Source organism: Zootermopsis nevadensis, unplaced genomic scaffold (genome assembly GCF_977971745.1).
Source record: "Zootermopsis nevadensis isolate Lab colony 2312 unplaced genomic scaffold, Znev_1.0 Znev_ptg000061l, whole genome shotgun sequence".
NCBI lineage: Eukaryota > Metazoa > Arthropoda > Insecta > Blattodea > Termopsidae > Zootermopsis > Zootermopsis nevadensis.
In genome coordinates, this window is record NW_028259192.1 from 4,436,778 (window position 1) to 4,461,295 (window position 24,518).

At 37.5% G+C, this 24,518-nt stretch overlaps 2 protein-coding genes across 4 annotated transcripts in view; one reads left to right on the plus strand and one right to left on the minus strand.

Annotated features, from left to right (window-relative positions):
• Dcr-1 (Endoribonuclease Dcr-1) overlaps nt 1-24,518 on the plus strand; it is a 145,782-nt gene that overhangs the window by 18,088 nt on the left and 103,176 nt on the right. For 2 of the 3 annotated variants that reach the window (XM_087340657.1, XM_087340658.1), the window contains exon 2: nt 15,562-15,698. The exons of the other annotated variant lie outside the window; for it this stretch is intronic. The gene's annotated coding sequence lies outside the window, so the exon portion shown is untranslated. The remainder of the gene's footprint in view (nt 1-15,561; nt 15,699-24,518) is intronic. 3 annotated transcript variants of the gene reach the window in all.
• On the minus strand, nt 8,478-20,477 carry LOC110834316 (protein obstructor-E). The gene is made up of 5 exons (XM_022073344.2): nt 20,306-20,477; nt 15,250-15,456; nt 14,375-14,581; nt 12,343-12,556; nt 8,478-10,008 (listed from the first exon to the last, which is right to left on the minus strand). Exons 1-5 carry the CDS (start codon nt 20,361-20,363, stop codon nt 9,966-9,968), a joined length of 729 nt encoding a protein of 242 aa, XP_021929036.1. The 5' UTR covers nt 20,364-20,477; the 3' UTR covers nt 8,478-9,965.

The window sequence follows — 24,518 nt, forward strand, 5'->3', positions numbered from 1 at the left end:
GAGTCAATTACTAATTTCTCAATAATCTTCTTCGGGCGGAATTTTCGCATTTTATAGGGAATTATTGAGAAGGATTTGTATGGGATAACGCACTATAAGTTAATAAAAAATGATTGTTATAGTAACATAGGACATTGTTAAGTGCTGTCCCATACTTTGAGGAGAACTGTGGAAATCAGCTAAAATTTGTCAGGAAATGCTGTCTAGGAAGTCGAATTCCTGTCGTGAAAAATAGAAAGCAGGATAAAATAATTACACCCCAACAGTTGGTACCATGATACTGCTTTTGTTCCTAAATGTACGCTCGAGAGAAATAAAGTAATTGATATGTCATCGTCCATTCCGTAACCTACATCACTTCTTAGTTTGTTGACAATAATTGCTAGATATTTTTTTTATATTTATCACACCCAGGCATACTAAATTAAAAACAATATTTTAATTGCTTACACGTGTATTTCTTGTTGAATTTGAAACATTTCCAAAATTGTTTTGCCCGGGATAAATTCATCGGAATTCTTCGCCGCTATCAGGTTTATTTACATGTAACATTTGCGTAGAATGGCTTCCTAGTTCCGACCACCTTCATGGATCAAGGCGGTAAGAACTACATTCACGGCGAAAGTCGTCTTCATTGTTCTGAAAGCAACACAAGAGTTCACTTCTGCATTCCATTCAGCCCGGTCTGCGCGGTTTGTTCTAACGGACTCGCAATGTTTAACGAGCAACACTTTCAATTATTAATGCATAGCAGCCGTGATATCTCGCAAAAGTGAAACAAGGCGCACGTTAAATTTTGCAGTAAAATTCATGCTGTCTGTGTTTAAAGTAAAGTAATTTGTGGAGACTAAACCAACTACAACAGGCAAAATTAGAATTTACAAAAACAAAATTTACTTCCTTTGTAACTCCATAACTTGTATCCTTAATTTTATATTGTTAGCTACAAATTAATATTTTTTAATAGTGACAATATATAATGTCAATTAAACTTAGATTCGTTTTAAAGGCTAATTCGGAAACCAGATTTTACTAAACCAATTAATATGGTCAATAATTATTTCTGTCAAGCCATCTATGCTCTCGAAACGTCGGCAGAATTTAACCAAGTGATGGTGTTGAAGGCCCGAGAAGATTTTATTGATTTTATGGGCCGTGAAAGTTTCACGTCATACACATACGTATTTATCTTAATACATAGACTGATTTTAAGATAAAAGTACGTTCATATTATTTCTGATATACGTTGTAGTGTCAGTATTTTGAGTGTGAATTTTTGGGATTACACTTCTGCATGTAAAATTTAAATCTCTCATGTCGGCGTGGAAAAGATGACTGTCTTCTGGGCTTTTGCGCCGTGTAATCTCGTAGAAGTTTACAGACATTTCAAATATGTATTCTGCCTCCATCTTCAGGGCGGTGATAGAGGTAGCAAGGATCTCTGAAACATCGGTAATATTCTACCAGACTGCATGGCGCGACAACCCATAAGTCAGTCATATTTGACTTGGCTAATATGTCTATACTATACGCCGTTATTCCATAAAACGTTTTAGTTTCAATGAGCCAGTAGGTCCTTTACTCCGGACAGCATAGAAAGGCATAATCGCACAATGTTCTTTCATCACTAGTGTTTCATGCATACAAAGTGTCCTAGCAGCTAAGTTTAAAACCAGTTAAACCCAGCATTGAAATCTCTACGCCCAGTCTTGTGTACCGTTAGACTAGACGACCTTGTTGATACATATAGTCAGTTCCAGTAATCAGGAACATTTATTTAATCACATAATTTCCTGGTACTTACGAACACGAAAATTGGCAAGTAGCAAGTTACATTTTTCCGATGGAATAAAGTTACCACATGTTGAGTCCTGACAATCATGCATTTATTTTTATTAATGCTACTCTGATGCGGGTAATGTAGTCGTAACATTCCGCGTTTGTAATCAGGAGGCATAAGATTTAGATATAATCTTAGCCGTATTGCCGGTATCTTGTCGGAGGCTTCCCTTAAATAGATGTCTCTCCGGTTAGTGTCTTGAAAGAAGTCGTACAAGTCTTTCCTGATTCGGCACGTATATATCTTCCCATCTCTGTTACATAACTATGAAACTGGAAGTTAGACGTAAAATGGCCTGATAGTAAGCTCATCATTAGTGTAGTGACAATATTCCATTGACAATATTCCCATACATTAATATAGCAGATTTTCTACCGTTGGTTGTAAAGTACATTCGTCAAAACTCGTCAGTTGTGCGATATTTAATTACATTTATATCTTAGTGTGGTAAGCTATTAAAGAAAGTGCCCATTCTTTTCTCTTGTTTTCCTTCAAATTACCCGTAATGCAATACTTTCCATAGGATAATCTTGCGAATATATGTTCCCTTTAAACTAACAAGACAACCACAAGAGTTTCCCGTATGTTGTACTGTTGTCACAAAAGTCTTATGAACATCTTTGGTGCACGTTAAAAACTTTTCAGTCAAATGTAACTTAATTAATATTGACGTATTCTTTCTTACCAATCACCGAAGTTAAGTACATTCCCATTGGACAAAAATGAGATTATATCAAATGCACTGAAATAATTAAACTGATTCGTTGGTGTAATAATCTTATGAATATATATATATATATACATGGCCGTTAAAATATGTAAGAAAATATCCATAATTTTTATTAAAGCAGGCTAATGAAATTGCTCATTTCATATAACATTCTTACAAACATATATTTTGTGTGGCCAGTGTCCTGTACCACTTTGGCGCCGGATATGATTTTAATAGGATTGAACTTATAGTTACTTAAGACTTTCAGTATGAAAACTAATAATCTGCATTCTTTTGATGACGTTTTTAAGCATTTCTTAGTAACCGCTACGCCAAGGCGTTAATTTCTTTCACTGTTATCATAAGTGTTCCGACTGAGAGTATCCAGCGAGCCAAACTTTCACTCCAGTACCAGACATTGTAAATGTAGAACAACAGTATTGCCAACAGAACTGCTTATGATGCTAAAACATAATTTTGGAGAATTTGGTATGACATAACATATGCAGCGCACATCAATTATTCAAGTTTCCATCTCATTACTTACTTGGTGATGTTTTGTGCGTTTATACGCGTGCAAAATAATTATGCTTTTGTCAATATAATTTAGTTTTAATTTAAACTGAATCATAAGTTTAATTTTCTCTAAACTGTACTTATCGCTTCACGTATTGAACCTCGTTTTATTCAGCGGTGTAATTCCTGGAATTATGTATAGCTGTTACCGCCTTAATATAACTACGACATTTTATTAAAATTAACGAAACTAAATTAATCAGTTAAGAACGTGCATAGGTATACCGTAATACCGATAATAATATTGAATACACATATTTTATAAATACGTTTTATCTATGTTTTGCTTATTTCATTCATGTTTTCTTATTACAAATATGAATCTTTCATCTTATGTTTATCTCTCAGACGCTAATGGATCTACAGACATCGTATTGAATAAAGTTACATATGAATTTCCCTTATTATTAGTTAAATGTAATAATTAACTCGATGGAGCAGTGGTCTTTTTAACATTCATACCATCTCAACTGGAAAAAGTTCCCCGTCTTATATGAAACCCAATGTTCATTACTGTATTTACAACCCGACACTGTATTATATTCAATTTTAATCTACTCTGTGCCATACATCCTGTTTTTAAGATCCGTTTTAATATTATCTTCCCATTTACGACTAGGTTTCTAAATTAAAGACTTCCCTTCAGATTTTAGACAAAAACTATGTATTGTGTATTCTTTCTTCCTTATTGTTGATATAACTCACACATAAACAAGTTAAAAGTGCAAGTCGTGGATCGTAATGAGATGCATGTTCAAAATTCTTATAACACTAGCTATTCTTGCGAAGTTGATAGAATTATACGCAATCTTGTTGCAGTATAGGAGTAATAGGCTTTTAAGACCGATACGAATAAACATTAAGTATTCTTCACAAATTGTCATGCAGATTTCCAATACAAAAATTCAGTTTTCGTCTTCAGATTCTGACATAAGACATACGAGACGGATCTACGGAACTTCGCCATTATGCGTTCATTTTAAATACCGTACTGTGTACAATAATAAATGAATAAATGAAGAATGAATAACGGAACTTTTCATCAGCTAATAAACGAAAAAGTGAGATGCCATCTTTTCACTAATTTTACAATTCTGTTGAGGGCACATCTTTTTCAATTCTTTGATACGAATTCTTTGGATCGGGCCACGATCGCTGCGTCCCATATTTATTTCGCCATGCATAATCATCTATTTATCTCATTAGAAGATAAAAAGTTTGCAGTTGATGTAATATCATTAAAGAATCATTTAACTAATCTAATAGCAGTGCGAAATCAGTTTCATTAAACAATTAGTGATCGTGTGGTTGTCCGTGAAAGGATCCGGGTTTATGCTACTCAAATGCATGTTCACTACTTGATTCAGTGTGATTTTTGGAGGACATTAGATTAAGGCCACAATCAGAAAAAGGAATCAGTATTGGTCCATTCAAAGCAGCGCGTGTCCATGTGACAGGAATAGAAGTCAATTGTTTTGTAATTGTCGGTGTCTGTCGGTTGGTGTGAAGGAGGTCACATGTCAAGAAATAGCTAGATAGCAGTTCTATTACGATAAAATTACGTTTCAACACCGTTAACATCAAATCCCACTATTGGTAACTATTCAGAGCTAGTTCCAACTACTATCCTCACAATGACTCTTCCTGAGATCGATCTTAATATTATCTTCCGATCTGCGCTTTGGTCTTCCAAGAAAATTATGTACGAGGTGCGATCGGAAGGTTTCCAGACTGCGCGTATAAAAACCCGTACACTTATCTCAGGTATTAAATTCATCCATCACCCTCGAAGTAGTTCCACTGGGAGTGAACACAACGATCCCAGCGCTGCTGCCAAGCCTGGAAGCATCCCTGGAAATCTTTCTTTGTCAGCCTGTCAAGCACCATCTGCGATTCTGCCTGAATCTCTTGCCAAAGACTCGCCAAAACGGCTACGGAAACCTATGAAATGCTAAAGCAAGCATTTGGGGAGTCCGCAATGGGTCGTGCACAAACTTTTGTGTGGCTTTCACGTTTTAAAAATGGCCGAACCTCTGTCGATGATGACGAGCGTTCTGGACGACCATCTTCGAGCACAACGCCCGAAAATGTTACGAAGATCGACGTCGTACCATCAACGACTTGTGCGACATTGTTGGGATAGGCTATGGGACCTGTCAGCTGATTCTAAAGGAAGAACTCCACATGCGACGCATCGCAGCCAAGTTTGTGCCAAGGCTCCTGTCTGAGGACCAGAAGCAGAATCGACTTCTCGTTTGTCAGGAGCTCAAAGATCTTGCAAGAACCGACCCCAACTTCCTTTCTAAGCTCCGTGTGACTTCTTCCTCTTCCCAAAGATGAAAATTCAGCTAAAGGGAAGGAGATTTGAGACGATAGAAGAGATTCAGGCAGAATCGCAGATGGTGCTTGACAGGCTGACAAAGAAAGATTTTCAGGGATGCTTCCAGGCTTGGCAGCGGCGCTGGGATCGTTGTGTTCACTCCCAGGGGAACTACTTCGAGGGTGATGGATGAATTTAATACCTGAGATAAGTGTACGGGTTTTTATAGGCGCAGTCTAGAAACTTTCCGATCGCACCTCGTATGCTATCCTCGTGTGCCCCATCTTGGCAATATTGCCATTCTACTCGCAAATTACATATTTTGATTACTTCTCTTTTTCACCATGTTAAAATCTATTCAATAGTCCACTGAATATTGAAGAGTTTGTTAGGAACTCGACCGCCAGTTGGAAGGCACAGACATTTTGTGACCTCATCCTTTTATGTTATAACCTCATTCTGAACGAGGAACCAGACATCTTACGAGAATCATTCTTAAATCGTACAGCAGGGGGTTTGAGAAGATGTTATTGTTGTTTATGATTAGCATATTTTGTAAAATACATTATTTAGTATACTATATCAAATCTAAAACTTGTTGACGATGGTGAAGAGTCAATTGAATAAAAATTTACTTGGATATTGTCCATCGTCTAGCAAATATAAAACGTAAAACGACGTTTCGGAGATAGAGTCCCATCTCCGAAAGGTCGTTTTAAATTTTATATTTACTAGACGATGGATAATATCCAAGTAAATTTTTATTCAATTGATTTAGTATACTAGCAGAATGCCAGGGGAAGTGTGACAAAATCTTTGATTAATTATTATTAATCAAATATTTTTGATAATTATCAATCCTTATAGCCTAAAATCTTACCGAAGGTCTGATAATTCTACACGTAACTAATACCACAAAAATACTATTTTCCCCAAACCCAACATATTCACGTAGACTAGAACCCAGGACAGCTGTCAAGTTTGTGATCTTGGTTCTTGTAATTTCCTCGCCGAAACAAATAGTTTTATTTTTACGCTCCTTAATTATACTTTGTTTTCGAGATACTGAAACAATCTTCACCGGAATTAGAAACCAGGACAGTTTTCCAGGGTTTTCATCTTTGTTTCTGTGGTCACCTCTTCGGTACATACAGCTTTAGTCTTGACGTCTTCAATCATTTTTAGTTTCCCACCTGCATTTACCGCCTTCACAGGGTCTCGAACTATAGACACATTTCCGAAGTTTTACCGTCGTATATTCTCTCTGGTATCAAGGATTATGCATCCAAATTTGGTGAAAATCGGTTTATCCTTTCTCGGGATAGAATTGAACACAGATTCACGCATGCATATTTATACAAACATGTCAACTGATACCATCACGATTATCAACAGGTAGTGCAGGGCGACGCTGCGGTGGTCTAGCGGTTAGAACGCTGGCCTTGTAATCCTGGGGTCTCGGGTTCGATTCCCGGCGGTGCCCGAATTTATAACTTGTGTTGGGCAAGGCCGTGGTCTAGGCAACACGGAGTTTTCCTCCGTGGCATCCCAACAATTACTCCATTCACACACAGAAGAAGGCAATGGCAAACCACTTCTGGATCATCTGCCAAGAACGTATATGAACAGGTCCCAGTCCGAGAAAAGGATGGAAGGATCCTGTTCATATGGACCTGTCCTCAGACAGAACACTAAATATAATAAAAGTGCAGGGCATTGAAGTGGTGGAGTTTGACTTGAATTTGTGAAAAAATCAATTTTAGATAACTTACGTAATTAAAATATCATCAAATGATCTCCGATAAACAGCATATCTGTTGTATATTTCAATTTTATATTGTTGGTTTTGCGCGAATTATCATAGAAATTTTACCCACCTATCTATGTACGGAATAGGAATATTCATGCATTTCTGTAGCTACAATGTTTTAACCCGATAAGAGAATCAAACCACATACAAAAAATTTTCAGTTTTGCAACTGCATAATCTTTGTACCTTCCAGCGATTTTATTATTTATAAGTAATTAATTGGGGAAAATATGGGGACGTAGCATCGTAGCTTATGTTATGTGATAATCCTACACATATCTAGAGGGACTGAGGAAAATCACAAAGAACTTTTACGATATCCAGTCTCCGGGAAGAGATACGAACCCGAATACTTCCGAATACGAGGCTAACCGAGACATTCGGTGGGATTACTTGTTGATGAATGATCAGCCTGACTGTAGTCTGTTTGTTGTTGGTACTCGCTGGATGAATGTTAGGCAACACCAACCCAATCATCACTCCTGTAAACATTCTTGTACGTCGCAAGTTAATTGTCTTGTCAATGTCATTAGCCTTTTGGCTCTCTTACCCTTTGCACTCATACGATCTTCCCGTCGTCAGTCTGTGGAGGACTCCCGAGTTGGAGAGAGAAATACTTCAGAACTTATAAGTTGATCCTTCCATTAGGGTCATTCATTATCAAGCCAAATTTACACATCCTTGACAACGAGAACAGCAAACTGACCTGTATCCTATCTGCACAGAAGTTTAGTCTGCAGCAGGATTTACGATGGGAAAGTGAACGCTGAATGTGGATGTAACTAAGAGGAAATTCCGCGGGTATTAAGAAGTTTCGTAATCCGGAGTACGAGAATGACCCGCGCTGTCGTTTAATTACTGTCTGCAGTGCTTGGACATATTTGCAGTCTAGAAATGTTTACATTCTCTGACGACAAAACGCTATTGACTTCTGAAGGAAGAGATGATTCTGCCATTCGGCATCGGGTCGACTGAAGACACCTTTTACACGTTCTGTTAGTTAGTTCTGAAGACTGTTTAGAAACTTCGTGAGTCGTGTCTTGCCGTGCCGTGTCGCCGACCGATTTCTTTCTGCGGGAAAGTGACTCTCCCCTGGATTTCCTTTGCCAAACACACAGGAAAGTTGATAATTTGGTTTAGTTCGACAGTTTACATGAGAATATTTTTTATCTCAACGTTTTATGTTGCTAAAAACTAGATATTAATGTAAACTACGATATACGTTCGCAAATGTTTTTATTCCTCAACAGGAAAGTTTTTCTAAACCAAGTTTTTAACCTCAGTAGCATTAAAAACACCAACTCCAATGATATAGAATGTTAAAACACTCTTGGTTTAGCATTTAAATCGTATATACAGGTTGTTCTAAAAGTCAAGCAACTTATAACAATATTTAGTAGTAGTTGCAATTGAATACAGTTCCTTTGCATTAGTAAATATACAAGAGCCTACTACGTACTGTTGTAACCTGTTCGTCCCGGTCCGTCACTTGTCTTCAAACAGTCGAAGTGCAAGGATGTCTTTTTCACAAGTGTAACTACTTGGCGTCTCCTTACTTATCCTGCTCGAATAAGTTTAACGATACATTTACCGGTTATCTTGTGCCAAATAAATCGACAATATATCTTCTGGTGAACCGTTCAGTACTGTAAATGTTTAACACAATTCATTCAAGGGGATGTAAGCATTTGAATAATGTTTCTGTAGATGAAGCTTGGTTCCACTAATGTGGACATTTAATATCCGAAACAGCAGAATGTTCAGTGCTGAAAATCTACATATATTTCATTTAAGACCGAAGAACTAATTAAAAGTCGAAGTATGGTGTGTTGATTCTCGACGGAGGATAATTCATATAATTTTCTTGAGTGAATCGAAAAAAGCTGAAAGTTCCAGGAATTATTTATGAATGTCTTATTCCTCTTTGTAAGTTGGAGAACAATGCTGCTGGTTTCAACAAGATGAGTCTACGATGCACGGAGAAAATTGAACATCGCAAATATCGAGCGAGGTTTCGGTGGTCACACAATTTATCTCAATCACCGCTGCTTAACCTTGGCTTCAAATGACGTTTCGCCCTGAATTTAATGTTAGTTGAGAATAATTAGTCCACTCTTTCTTCAAATACAGTAACTTTTTGTGTCACTTAAGTGGTTAATGTCCCTAACTCACAAGAACAAGTATTTAATGTACTTTTACCGTTTATATTAATTATTATTAAGTTTATTGAAGATTAATGTATAATATCGGATTGTACATATAGTCAGAGATATTAAATATATGTGTCATATAAGAAATAAGTTATTTCATTATTTCAGTACAGATTATTTTAATAAAACCCTGGGCGAGAAACAGATACGTATACATTAAATTATATTTGCGAGTTTATAGCTCTTTGTAAAGGAACGTAAATTTTCCTGGTTGCTAAAATAACTCGTCCTGACGCTCCTCTGCGGATCTCAGGACGTGGACACAGGAATATAATTCTGTAGATCGTTTTTTTTACCTTGGCACACTGTCTGGTGACCTACTATAAATATATACCGCTGGTCACAGACTGTCGCGCGTAGTTGGCGATTTGTCGCTGTTTTTTTGTTTTGTTTAATCAGAGAGTTCAATTCACTCCCACGTGCAGATGCGATGCTCATTTCCACCTCGGGATGCGTTCTCAGCGTTGCACTTCGTGTACATCAGTCGGTCAACTTTCCTACTTTCTGTTCTTCTTTCCTTCATTTTCGTACCACTTTTCACTGTAAAATAAAAAGATTAAATCTATAAGACATATTAGAAGAGTGAGGATATTTGATGGTATGCAAACAAGGTGAAAGGATTGGAATGGATTTCGATTCTCGAGAATACGTATAGTGGGCATGATAAATAAATTTACAATCTCCGTAAAAGGTAGGATCTTTCTTAGGCAGGTCAGCGACTTTAAACTTCTTTATATATCTTCTTGGAGAAATTTACTAGTCCAGGGAAGATTTCGAATGGCAAAATCTTTAGATAACTGTGATGTACGGAGTATCCCAAAAAGCTGTTCAAAAACAATGAATGAATGAATGAAATAAGGACATTTTAATAACCTATACCATTACGTCAGCACTGCCAATTCGTTAGTTAGTAAATGTAGTGTAGGTATTTAAAATGACCGCTGAACATGTCTCCCGTGATCGCACACACGGGGATCGGCAACAAAGTTAATATTCTTGTATTTTTGAGTTCTGTAACAAAACCTAAATTCCTATTCAAATATGAGGAAAGTCTAAAATTGTCAAAAAAATTAGAAAGTAAACGTTTACCCAGAAATCAATTTTGTATTTTTTAAATGTAATAAATTTATTTATGTATTTTTTATATATAATATACAAGAGAGTAACATTAATGTAGTGTACTGAACTAATGTACGTAGCACAAACGTTGCAGTGGTAATAACAGCATTTTGTATTATTTTCTACAACAACTTTAGTTTTGAAAATGTTAAAAATATACGTGGATTTCAAACAGAGAGGAATGTACGTGTTCGTATACAAAAATTCGATATTTTCGATTAGATTATTCGAGATTCGATTCGATTCAGAGTCGATTTATTCTTTTTAGTCGTATAAAATTCCGCGTCGCAATAGTCAAATAGGAACAGTTCTTTTTTTTCGTTCGAAGGAATACAACCCTGACCGCCTGACCTTTTCCAGGAATTTCATTATTCAAATTTGCAAGGTGACTGTCGTATAGGCTTAGAGTAATAAACTAATTTGGATGCAATTAACTCTCCCTTCCGTATTAAAACCATTCGTTGAAGAGTGGATAGCCCAGAGCAACTTTCCATGTAAACTGCTGTGTTTAAAATTACGACATGCAACAGTATAAATGACAAGTACGTTTGCGTCACAAGTCCCAGAAAGGTGACGTAATGTATTAATAGATAAAGTTTAAAACGCGACTCAGACTGCCCAGGACAGAAACTGTTGCTATGCATCCAAATGGGTGTGAAGTACCGAGTTTATAAAGTAAAACTGTGAAAGTAAATTGTCCCATTAGCTACCCTCAATTTTATTCTGATCTTTACATTCAAAATTATGTAATTATTGATATAATGCAAATCTGTCTTTCTGACGGATAACTTATTCTCAGTTTCTGGCATCATAATCTCCGATTCATTAATTTCTGAGATTATATGTGTGTCTCAGGAAGTAGCCGTCTGAGATTCGACCGCTCGGCGTCAATCTGTCACCTGGTGGGTTGTCAGTCAATATGTGGAGCGCGACCCATAAGCGTCTGAGACGTCACAGAAGTACAAATTACGCTTTATTAATTAGCTATGGTACCGTGATAAATAATCTGGATGAAGCGTATATTTAAATTACACTCATAATTATTTCTATTTAACATCTCACTAGCAAGTTGGGCTTGGAGATGAAGAGCTGTATGGAGCAGAGACTTGGACACTCAGGAAGAAGGAACAGAAATACCTGGAGAGTTTCGAAATGTGGTGTTGGAGAAGAATAGAGAAGATCAGGTGGACGGATCGAGTGACCAACGAAGAAGTATTGAGGAGAGTCAACGAGCAAAGATTACACGAAGGAAAGCTAACTGGCTGGGACATATTATGAGAAGGAATGGATTAATGAGTGATATCATCGAAGGCCAGGTTGAAGGAAAGAGAGGACTAGGAAGAAGACTGATACAGCTAACCGACGACCTTAAACAAGGAAAGAAGATGACGTTCCAGGAATTAAAGCGAGAAGCCGAGAATAGGGACAACTGGAGAGCTCTTTTTGGGCAGAGCAATGGACCTGTCGTAAGACAGAACACTTAATAATAATAATAATAATAATAATAACATGATAAAATTAAATATGTTTTCCCCAATTTAACGACGCCTTACTCAACACCAACCACCAGGAACGGCAAATCGCTCTGGTATCTACACTGCGTCATCTCAGTTCGTGGGTCAATGACCCACACCTTTGGTGAGGGTTATGACGTGATATTTCCTTTGTGAGACGCGTTGCCTCACAATTAGTGGAGCCAGAACTATAGATTTTACCACCAATACTGAATCTTCCTGACTGCAAGAGGTTACTTACCATCCGGGTACGTTCTCTGGCTCGTCACACTTGAAGGATTCCTCATTGTACACGGTTCCTGAAGGACAGTAGCCCCGTTGGGGCATCACCCCATTCCTGCAGATGTAGAACTTCTGGCAGTCTTCAGGGTGTGGGAACGTTGGGTGTGGCAGGGCGCGTCCATTGGGACCAATCACTTCACCTTCTGGGCAGGAGAATCCGTCATCCAGCAACTCTGAGGAGACAGCAACAGTTTGCAAGAAACAACACGGAATTTGTAACATGCTATCAATTATAAACACAAACTTAACACATGATTTAAGTATGTAACGTGTAATTTTCATGTACAAAATTTCTCATTAACACAGAAGTAATTAATATAGTATACATAAACTATATTGTCACTAAGTTTTCAATTCGTGGATAAGATCGTGAAACTGGATCTGCTAGCCGAAAGTAAGTAGCCTGCATTCCAGTCTCAGCGGTGTTTCAGCCTCGCCCCAGGAGTTGACACATGATCGGAAAGTCAGGTCTTTGGTGTGCCTAGCCAAAGTCTGTGCAGGACACACCCGTACACATTCATATTCCATGCACAGCCATCTCATCACGTATTTTGTACATGGCCTTCGTATTGGTTTCGCTGTTCATCCTCAGTCTGTATCTACGAAATTCGCCCGACGATGATTTCGTCTGCTCTGTACATCAAATGTTCAAAGCGGTCTTGTGCCTGAACTAGCCGTATTATCTTCGGAAACCACAGTCATTTGCAATGGACCGCTCTGAATGACCCCAGACTACGTCTACACACGTGGCCGACGGTGGAACTAGACTCCACTTATTCCCAGCAAATCCCACGGAGCAGAATCTTTTGTAATAAGATGATAGTCGCTCAGCTGCTCTCCTATTTGGAAACAAACGTTCATTACTGTACTAACGAAACTCTTTCACTGTACATTATTCTGATTCACGTCAATCCAATCCACATTCTCATACTCTTGAGATGATAAAGTTGCGTCATATTGTGATAAATATATATTTGTTTAAATCTTGTCAGTCTAATCTCAATAAAATTCCTATTAAATATTAAAATATTACTATAATTAACATTTAAATATTTAAAATATATTAAATGATGTTCTCTATCGAAATGTTCGATTTACATTAGATCATCACTTTTTAGTGTAATTTAATATATTTTAAATATTTAAATGTTAATTATAGTAATATTTTAATATTTAATAGGAATTTTATTGTGATTAGACTGACAAGATTTAAACAAATAAACAAATATTTAAACAAATTCTCATACTTTGTTTGCTTCGTAATACTGTCATAATGACCTTCCGTCCGACAGGCAAATTTTCCTTTAGGCTTTCTGGCTAATAATTGTTATTTATTTTTCGTCTGACACGCGTGCTGTGTGTCCCAGTTATCTCGCCCTGGATTTTATTACGCTAACAACTTGGCGAACGGCTTAGCGACCTGGTACTTTCTCTACAAATACTTCAGAGTGTCGCATTACGTACAGACTAGATGTAATAAAGACTGAATTAAAATTAATGTTTAAATAAAAAGTTCTTTGGATATTTTCCATCGTCTAGTAAAATAATAAATTAGAAAAAGACGTTTCGGAGGTACCTGAAGACGGAGATAGAGCCCCATCTCCGAAACGTCTTTTTCTATTTTATTATTTTACTAGACGATGGAAAATATCCAAAGAACTTTTTCTTTAAATAACTCATCATCGTCATGAACTTTTATATTTGATATAAAATTAATATCTTCTGGGCTTTTGCACCGCGTGTGTGGTAGAAATCTACCGATATTTCAGGGATATTTGCTGTCTTCATCGTCCTAATGATGGAGGTAGCAAGTAATTATTAAACGTCGGTAAACCTCTGCCTGACCACACGGTGCCACCACGAAGACCTGGTATCTCACAAGAGAGAATTGCTTTAATGTTCCCATGATAACTGTTTTCCCAGATAACAGATTCTGTTGTTCTGAGAGCCACGGACGAAGGTCCGGCCTTCGGACACAGGGCAGTCGATACCTCTCTTGCTGTGGACACAGTCCGTCCTGTGGCTCTCGGCTTGCCATGCGCAGGTGCTTCGGGTGTCGTCGTAGATGAGTCCGGGTGGACAGGGCATTACGTTGGCCACGCCGTCAACACAGTTGAAGAACTTGTCGCATATCTGGGCGTCAGAGTGCCGGAAGTAGCCGTTCGCCCGGGGACAGCTCTTACTGGGTTGTGGGTCCTCTGAAACGGGAAAATAGGTTACTGGTCCCGACGAGATCGAATGAACTGTAACGCATCTGAGTTATTTGTCAACTACCTACTTCGAATCTCGGCCGAGACACTGTTAGCAGCTGAGATTTCTTAATATCTTGCTTTTAGTTTTCTTAAAACACATCCGATTTCTTCTTCCTGAGTCCCCTTCAATTAACCGAGTGGTTAGCACTTCTGCTTTGTGTATTAGAGGCGTCGGACTCGATTTTCAGACCTTAGGCTGTCTGTTTTGACATAATTTTTACACTCTTTCTCAGCATATCATTCGACGTTAAATATTCGCTTAAGATTGATTCACTGTCGTCAAATTGCCTATCAAACATCTATCCGACTTTTATTAACAGTCCTCTTTTTAAATACCTAAATATTTACAAAAAATTGTTGAATTCATTCATTACCGTGTGCCGAGTGATTTGGACTCCCGCTTCGTAATCGGAGATCCAAGTATTATCATGGTTTTCCTCATTCATTCAGGCAAGACCGCTGTCTTCCATATCACGTCAAATTCATTATTCATCCCCGATTCTATCACTCGACGCTGTATGATCTCAGCTACCGACAGTATGATTAAATAAAGCACAAAATATCTAAGCCATGTAACGTGTACTTGGTACGGAATCGTTAAAATCGTAACTCACGCAGTTCGTTCCTGTCGCCACAATCTACGTTCGTAGGAATGTCACAGCGTGCTTGGCCGGGGTTCGAATCGTCGAAGACCAGTCCGTCAGGGCACAGATTTTCCTCGGGCTCTCCCTGCTTGCATTTGTAGTAAAGGTCGCACTGAATAGGATCTGGGAAGTAACCAGTCTTCTCGGGGCACTTGAACTGACCGGAAACCCCTCGTCCTGAAACCCAAAACACAAATCATTGCTTTTCGAATTCTGTTCTACACGGCAGCCATCTTTATGCTCAACACCATCAGAACTTCAGATTTTACTTATTTATTACAGATTCCAGCGGTGACTTCCCCTGGACATGTATTGAACCTTGTTTTCTGGAAAACGAATGAGAATTTCTTAACCGAGCGTGAAACGTGTGGACCACCTGGGAGTTCACCGGCTTCTGAAAGACTGCTCTGTTCCATGGGGTGAGCTGTGTACACTAACACTTTCTTATTAGAAATTTAAAACGCAATGTCAATGTATGAGCAATGAGAGATGAAAATATGAAGATCACCTTTTTAAAACTGCTGAGTACTCCTCCCCCAAGAATCAAAGCGAAAAGCTTCAAAAATATATTTAGGATTGAGCATATTTATTTAGTGTTCTGTCTGACGACAGGTCCATATGAACATAATCATTCCATCCTTTTCTCGGATTGGGACCTGTTCATATACGTTCTTGGCAGATGATCAAGAAGTGGTTTGCCATTGCCTTCTTCTGTGTGTGAATGGAGTAATTGTTGGGATGCCACGGAAAAATCGGGGAAGCCCCCGGAGGAAAACTCCGTGTTGCCTATACCACGGCCTTGCCCAACACAAGTTATAAATTCGGGCACCGCCGGGAATCGAACCCGAGACCCCAGGATTACAAGGCCATCGTTCTAACCGCTAGACCACCGTGGCGGGATTGAGCATACGGAGTAATAAATGCGTTCTGAAATTATTTTTTCCAGTTGTCCTTTGTATTAATTCATTGAAGATGCAGTTCTGTCGTTGACAGCAGATACAAGGATAGCATCTGAGAATTGTGTTTGCGTGTCGTTAAATGTTCTTTCAAACTACTGTATCCATTCACACAGAGACTGTTTTATTAAATTTCCTAACATTGTATTTCGCTAGTGTAAGCCTCGACTAGGTGGCTAACAATGCCTGGCTAGCTGGAACTGGCTAACGATGCGTTTTATCTGACCGGTTCTGCTGTGTTCCAGTGTATTCAGTACCAATAAACAGTGAAAGTAAAACAGATCATTGTTTTCTCCATTTTTAAAAGAGTTACCCGGATGACATGACTAACACGGTTAACATTAACGCTAAGTTCTTCGTAAAACGGTAATGTACAGGCCTTACAGGAAGCAGACATGAACAGAATAACGTTGAGTTCTAGGTGTCTCCACTTTCACCATTGCTTGTTGGTGAGAATTAGGCTCACTTCATTATTGCAGACAAACGACTTAAAGGGAGTAAAATGTACCTATAAGCTTGTAGGCTGATGGTAAGTTTGGTGTTCCAAAATTGGCAACAAACATTTCCATTTCCCTCCGCCCTTGGGACTGGGAACAAGTTCAACGAACTGTAATATTTGTTGAACACTCGAACACTACACCTTTTGGTACACAGGCGTAAGCTGTTTTCATTTCTAGAAACTTTTTCCTCTAGACGCCTTCGCCTCGTCGTGGTTTGTTCTTTCTTAAAACATGCCAAGAGTAGAAAGCTGTTGCTACAGTACAAGAGCGAAGTTCAACTTCCTCAGCATCAGATATCACAGATGTTGAACAAGGGCTATCGTAAGCTTTACTCTGTGACCTCATTTCTCTTACCTCCCTCAAGTTATCGACCATAAATCCCCATCATCCTTCAATCAAGACCAATAAATGTTTTTTAAAAGCAAGTTTATATATGCTGATCGTTTAGACGAATTCGCAAATGTTTTTAAATGCAAAGTAATTACTAAAAATCATATTTTTACGAGTATGCCTATATTTAAATGTGCTGTTTATTACTGGAAAGTTATTTTACTTTAAAAGAGCCGTTAATATTAGTATAGTGACCAAGATCCACATTGAAATGCTTCGAATCAGAACATAACACCACATTTAACACTGGGTCTGTGTGAAAAAGAATGCCTATACACACGTTTTCCATAAAAGCGTCCGTAGTTTTAATTAAAATCAGGTTGTAGGCATGACAGACACTGAGAGTGATCGAGATATACAAGATCATGTCCCGAAGATCCTTATTATCTTGAACAAACTTCTTGGCTGTCCATGGCAAATGGTATTAGGACCAGAAGCGACAATCTCGAAATATCGCGGGACTGATTTCCACTGCGCATGCGTGAGTAGGCATGATGTGGGATAGTGGAGCGTGACATTCAGATGCTAGGCTACGCCTAGTTTAATTTGCGATAAAGTCCCATCTCCGAAACGTCGTTTTACGTTTTATATTTTATATTTTACTAGACGATGGATAATATCCAATGAAATTTTTATTCAAATGACTCTTCACCATCGCCAAGAAGTTTTAGATTTGATAACGAGGTACAAAGGCTTGCAATTCCAACAAACATACACACTTCTGTTGTTTTTTTCGATTCTCCAAAAACATATATAGAAGTAAGCTGTCGATATTCCATATTCATATCGTTCGTTCTAAGGACGAGGTCTATTTATTTATTGCATATAAACTTCTAAATAAATTAATTAGTAGGCCTAATATGTGAACCCATTTGCCTGGTATTTTAAATTAACATTAATTAAGTATGATTTCATGTTTCCGCCCGTGACGATATTCCGATGTGAATTTGTACACCTGGAGACGCTAAAGCCAACGGATTCTCTCTCCTCTCAGTATCTTAAAATTCGTTTGTGACATTAGATCGGAGTGTTCGATAGGCCGGTGGAAATGTTCTCCGTCGAAGTATCTATGGAAATTGAATAAAAATTTTCTTGAATATTATCCATCGTCTAATAAATATAAAACGTAAAACGACGTTTCGGAGATAGGGATTAGCTCTATCTAGTGGGCCCAACTGTGTAGGAACCTGAAGACGGAGATAGAGTCCCATCTCCGAAACGTCGTTTTACGTTTTATATTTATTAGACGGATAATATCCAAGAAAATTTTTATTTAATTGAGTAATTCTGTCAAATTAGTCAATAGATCTTATCCCAGGATAGGGTCTTGCTTTAATAAGCAACTACTCGCTGATGGCTGACTCTTTCATTTAGAAGGCCTCGTCATTTCTCACTCGTAGTGAAGCTGTTTCTTACGCAGGACTTGGTTTAGGCCTCGTTAAACGACTTATCGACGTCCATGAGCAGATGCTTCTTCTTATCTAGTCCTGTCACTCCGTCGGTGAGTGCACGGTCAGGCCGCCATTAGATAATTCCCACAGTTGGCTGGGGCATCGAGACACTTACTGAAAGTTCATTAGTGATCATTCGAGGTGGGGCTTTGTCGAGGATCCATCGAACTTCGGTGGGTTAACCATGTCCGTTGTGGTCCTCGCGTTCCTATGAGCTGTACGGTTTCTACCGCCCCCAGTCGTCTCCAACTCACGATATGCTACTGGAAGGCCGCGTTGAGTTGCTTCTCTCTCGTTGAGGTACTTACTTATCTCGTCCTACCACTCCGGTATCTCGTCGTGTCTCTTGCAACTCGCAGTTCAACTCCTCCAGGACACCCACGGTTAGTTATTCTGCCATACGTAACGACGCCCTATACTTGTTTGTCAAGCTTATCCGTACGTTTCCCTTCAGCGTCATTTAACATATTTCGTACGCCTGGTCGCAACATTTTTATTTGTCCACACATCTCAGTGAACGGCCACACAATCTCAATTGCCTTACAGAATTATACATGCAAATTAAAAATGAAACGAAAATGATTGTGCAGTTTCAACTGTGTAATTAACTGCATGGACCACAATTGTTTTGAGAGCTAGTCAGAACATTCAAATAAGAATTTTCTTGTATATTATCCATCATCTAGTAAATAAAATATAAAACGTAAAAACGACGTTTCGGAGATGGGGCTCTATCTCCGAAACGTCGTTTTTACGTTTTATATTTTATTTACTAGATGATGGATAATATACAAGAAAATTCTTATTCTAATGACTCATCACCATCGTCAAAAACTTTTAGATTTGATAGTCAGAACATTTTCTGTTTGTTTTAGAATTCTAAGATTTATTCCTGTGGTCTTTACCTGCAGCCAGATGAATCCAGTTCACATTCTACCAGTCTCTTCCCCTAAATTATTCCGTCTACAGCGTGATCTCTCAAACTCTCTTATCCATTTAAGTTTACTGAAGAAAGTTTTACACAAGTTTCTAATCTTTCTTATGCAAATCACATGCTACAGACATTTTATCCTCCTTGTTTGGTTTATCCTAGTAACATTCGGAGAACAGTACACATTAGAAGTTCCTCTTTATTCTGTGTTCTCCAGCCTCCTGTCACGTCGTGTCTCATAGTGTCCCAATAATTCTTTTCTCAAACATCCTTAATGTGTTCTCCATTTGTAAGAGACCAAGTTTCCACGACAACATAAAATGGCAAGTTAAATTATATTTTAATCCTTACGTATTCAGATAGCAGACGGGAATACAAAAGATGCTGAACTGAATAATAGCAAGCTATCCCCAGAATTAACATACTCTCAATTTCTCCGTGAATGTGTGTCTGAATTGGTACCGTCCTTGCCAAATACTTAAACATCACTAAATTTTCGAATGTCTTATTATTTCTGATTATATTATGAATATGTCTTGTATACTGGTGACGAGATACCTTTGCCCGATTACTGTGCGACCTAATGTCACAATGCCTTCAGTTAAATGTTAAAGACAGTTGACTAACAGAAGCGTTTAAAATCTTCCTTTAAGCAAATGTTTGTAACGGAGTTAAACTCTAGAAAGTTGTTATAGCTAAGACGATATCGATCGAAAACAAACTTGTGCTGGTACATTTGTACTGTTTGTTTAAAATAAATTTGGTATAAAAATAAGTTTTATTTCTTCATCAACTTACCTGTTGACAGGACCGTCACTGCTAGGAACGTAACTGTGAGCGTCCAGTACGTAGTCATGGTTACAAGAGACGTGTTGCGGCCGGCACTGTTGGAGTTACTGTTTGCGACTCGGCTGTCTGAAACACATGGTTTAGCCTCTCTCTTTTCCCCTCTAACTCTTATATACTTTTAATCTTTTGCAAGTTTTCTCTCCGTCTTACCAACCTTAATTCCCACTTTGTCCCCTCCCACCAGTCGTGAACATCACCTTTCTCGATCGAGGATAATTTTGTGATTTTGTACACTTTCCGTAGTCAACAATAAAACTTAATGGAACAGAAGTTCAACGTCCTTCAAAATGCGTACTTAGTTATTCTTTATGCCAAATCTTAAGCGAATAACACTTAATTTCCTCGTCAATGTCTGTCTGTCTGCCTGCCGCGTCTTTTATCACACAATTGCAAACATAACCTTAAATTACATTTGTTTGATTAGATTTGTAAATATCATCCTAGGGAATTCTATCTTGCTACAAATCGTACTCCTTTCCAGTCTAGTTTCGAACGTATGTGAATATCACTTTAAAAGAAGGTATTTGCAACTCGTCTACAATTTTTTTTTACTAATTATTTATCAGAATAATGCAATGATATTAATTGTAGCATTTTACGATATGTCAATACACGTACTAATCTTTTAACCACACCTTTACACTTTACGTCCATTTTCCAGTTTGAAATCTCAAATATCAGCTACAGATCTACGTAGAAGCAGGCAAATGATTGAAACGTCTCTCGTTATATATTTCTCAATTAAAAACAAAATATTAATATCATAATACTACAAAACTTTAGGAAAATATTGTTGTATGTAATATTTTCTTCTAATATCTGCAGAAGTCAAGAGTTAACGGGTGTTATGCCAGGTTAGGTGCGAAGATTTCCTTTAATATATTACACATAGAGTGGGATTCGTTATATGATACTAATTATATTAAGAGTAGTAGCATTTAAATAGAAATAATATTAACAGCAGAAGGAAGTAATGAAACCATCACAGAAAACTATAGTCACACGTACTACAAAGCAATGCAGATACTTTGGGTAACAGTTCACGAATTTTCCTGGATACTGAAGGTTAAACCGACGATATTCTTCAAAGTGCTTCTAACATGAATATTTAAGAAACATTTGTGTAACAAATAGTTCACAAATAGTTCTTAAGGTTTGTCGAAATTATCTACTGTATTACAATACTGTATTTAACCCTTTGAAGCCGAAGCTCGTCTAAATACTATTTAATAAATCAGTCCGTACCGCGAAGAAAACACTACACTTCACCATTACAAATGTCAACTGGTTAACGCTGTTTAAGGAAATAATCCCTGTTTACGCTGAGAATCATACGAAACTCATACATATAAAACGCAGAGTTATTAACTGTGTAAATCAGGTGGTACATATAGTTACCACTGGTCTTAAATTTCTCATTCGAAGCGTTGTAATAAGAAACTAATAAGAGTTTTATTATAAAACATATACGAAACCTACAACGTAATAATACGCCATATCTGGCCGAAATAGGACTGCTATAAAATTTGTGTGACAAATGGTTCACTCAATGTAAGACATTTTACAAGTTCTTAAGGTTTGTCGAAATTGTTTACCGCATCACAATACTGTAAACCCTTTGAAGCCGAAGCTCGTCTAAATACTATTTAATAAATCAGTCCGTACCGCGAAGAAAACACTACACTTCACCATTACAAATGTCAACTGGTTAACGCTGTTTAAGGAAATAATCAGTTTTACGCTGAGAATCATACTAAACCCATACATATAAAACGCAGAGTTATTAACTGTGTAAATCAGGTGGTACATATAGTTACCACTGGTCTTAAATTTCTCATTCGAAGCGTTGTAATAATAAACTAATAAGAGTTTTATTATATAACATATGCGAAACCTACAACGTAATAATACGCCATATCTGGCCGAAATAGGACTGCTATAAAATGCTTAAAACTGGTGCTGAGGGCACATGTCCGTGAAACGCCAGGAATACGCCTCCGTCGTTCGTTGTTTGTTTAGAATTTCTCTTGTAGAATGTCTGTACCTGTCCGTGACCTTCATATGTCCGTTGTGGAGAATCCAAAGAGATTCTAGAAAAATGAAAATAAAAGACAGGTTAACCTTCCAGTCACGCTGTTTTTAACACTTACAAAGTGGTGACGTCACGAACATGAGTCTATTCCGCTTGTTCCAGAACTCTTCAGGAGCATTATTTATAACATCTCTGTCCTCATGTTTGTTTTTCATAATTATTTCTCTTTGCTTGAATCTCTTATTTATACAGACATTTTAATTGACTGTGAGACTTAGCAATTTTTTACGCTCCGCTCAGCCTTCATTATATTACACAGACGTAATATTAATTTGACATTGGACAATGTCAGGCTTTGAATAACAAACTATTATAATCGCCTCTGGGCTTAATTGTTATTTTTCATGATGTATTGCTTCGACGATAAAATGAAAAAAGTTAGATGGATGGCTTCGTGTTTCGAGCGATTTATCCACGGTGATAGAAATCGCTGTCCTCAATCACATTGGATTGTAAGATAGTTTAATTGCGTCATATTGTGAATATTATATCAATTATTTATTTTAAATAAAAATTATATTGTGATCAGACGGATTAAAACAAATAATTGATTAGATTGTAAGAATTGAGATTTTCTGTTCAAAATGTTGCAGTACTAAATTTCTGACGTACAGAGAATGGATATTTAGGCAAAGTAAAAGAATTCAAAAATTGGAGAAAAATTTAACAATTTTAAAATGCCAGTTTGTTGCACTATTAATACAGTTTATAACACTCAATAATTTATTAAGTATCTGAAAGAATAAAACAAAAAACTTTGTACCAGAAAAGTAATACTTTAATAATGGTTTATGATTTTAATGTAAAAAATATAATTTTCCCCATTTTCTGTTATTTTTGTGGGAACAGTGGTATTTTTAATAATACAAGATTTATGTTTCTAAAACCACGTGTTCTACAGTAAAATCAATAATTCAGAAAGAATATGGCTTTTTTTATGTGCAAAAATGTGGACGCGGGAATAAACATTTTCGCCACGCATGTAATTCGTATATGCAAAGGGAACTGTAGGATGGAGCACGTTTAGAAAGCGACATCTTGCCACAGCTGCGTCAGGCACATGACTTCCTTGACATGTTTTCTGTGACGTAATTAAGGATGAGAAAAATATCGTGACCGGTCGAGTAGTAAACTGTGATCTGTGGGCACACGACCTGCTTTGTTCTACGTCTCTCATTGAAATCAATGAAGACTTTCACGGCGAACACGAATTAATTTGTAAGAGAGGGCAGTGGGGGAAAGATAAAATTGTTATCAGTAGAAAAACAGTGCCCATCGGGCTCCATTGCACCTCGAGAAGAGACAAGCTGATTTGCACCAAGCTTGGCATACTTAGTCCTTGAAAAACTCCGATAAAATGTCCCGAGTTCGATTCCCTGTGAGTGCTTTCCTGTAACTCGGAAAATAGGCACGATAGAAGAATGGCACCATGACCAAAGTTGTTTGTTTCGAAGAGGGTGGTACATAAACATAGGCTACAAGCCCGAGAAGGTAGGATCTGAGGTGCTCAGGGCGGTGAGTTGGAAGATGGCTGTCATCTGGGTTGTAGCGCCGCGTAGCTTTAGAGGTCCTTGCTCAGCCTCCGTCATCAGGATCATCATCATTATCGCCCTGATTATGAAGTCAGTAAGCTTCTTTGATACATATTTTTTATTGTAAATAAATAAATTGTCAATCTGAATGTTTCTTCTTGAAAAAAGATTCTCTCGGGCCAACTGTACATTGAAGCAGGCAATGCCTTTTCTGTCAACATGTTTATTTTCTCATGTTATTTTACACTCACATGTATTTTTAAATCTGTTACGGTACAAGGTAAATACCGGCTTCTGATATCCAGCAGAAGAGATTTTTGTGTTATATAAAACGTATTGTTCAATTTGAATGTATTGCACTAAAGTAGTTTATACATTCCAATTTTTGATACAAAGAAATTAATTTAGTTTTCAAAAGATCGATAATAATGAAAAATGAACATGAATGAAGTGACTATGACGTACTTTAGGGCCCGGTCTTTCACATCTATAAACAAAATATGTGAATTCTTTGAATATTATTAACGGATATCCTTAA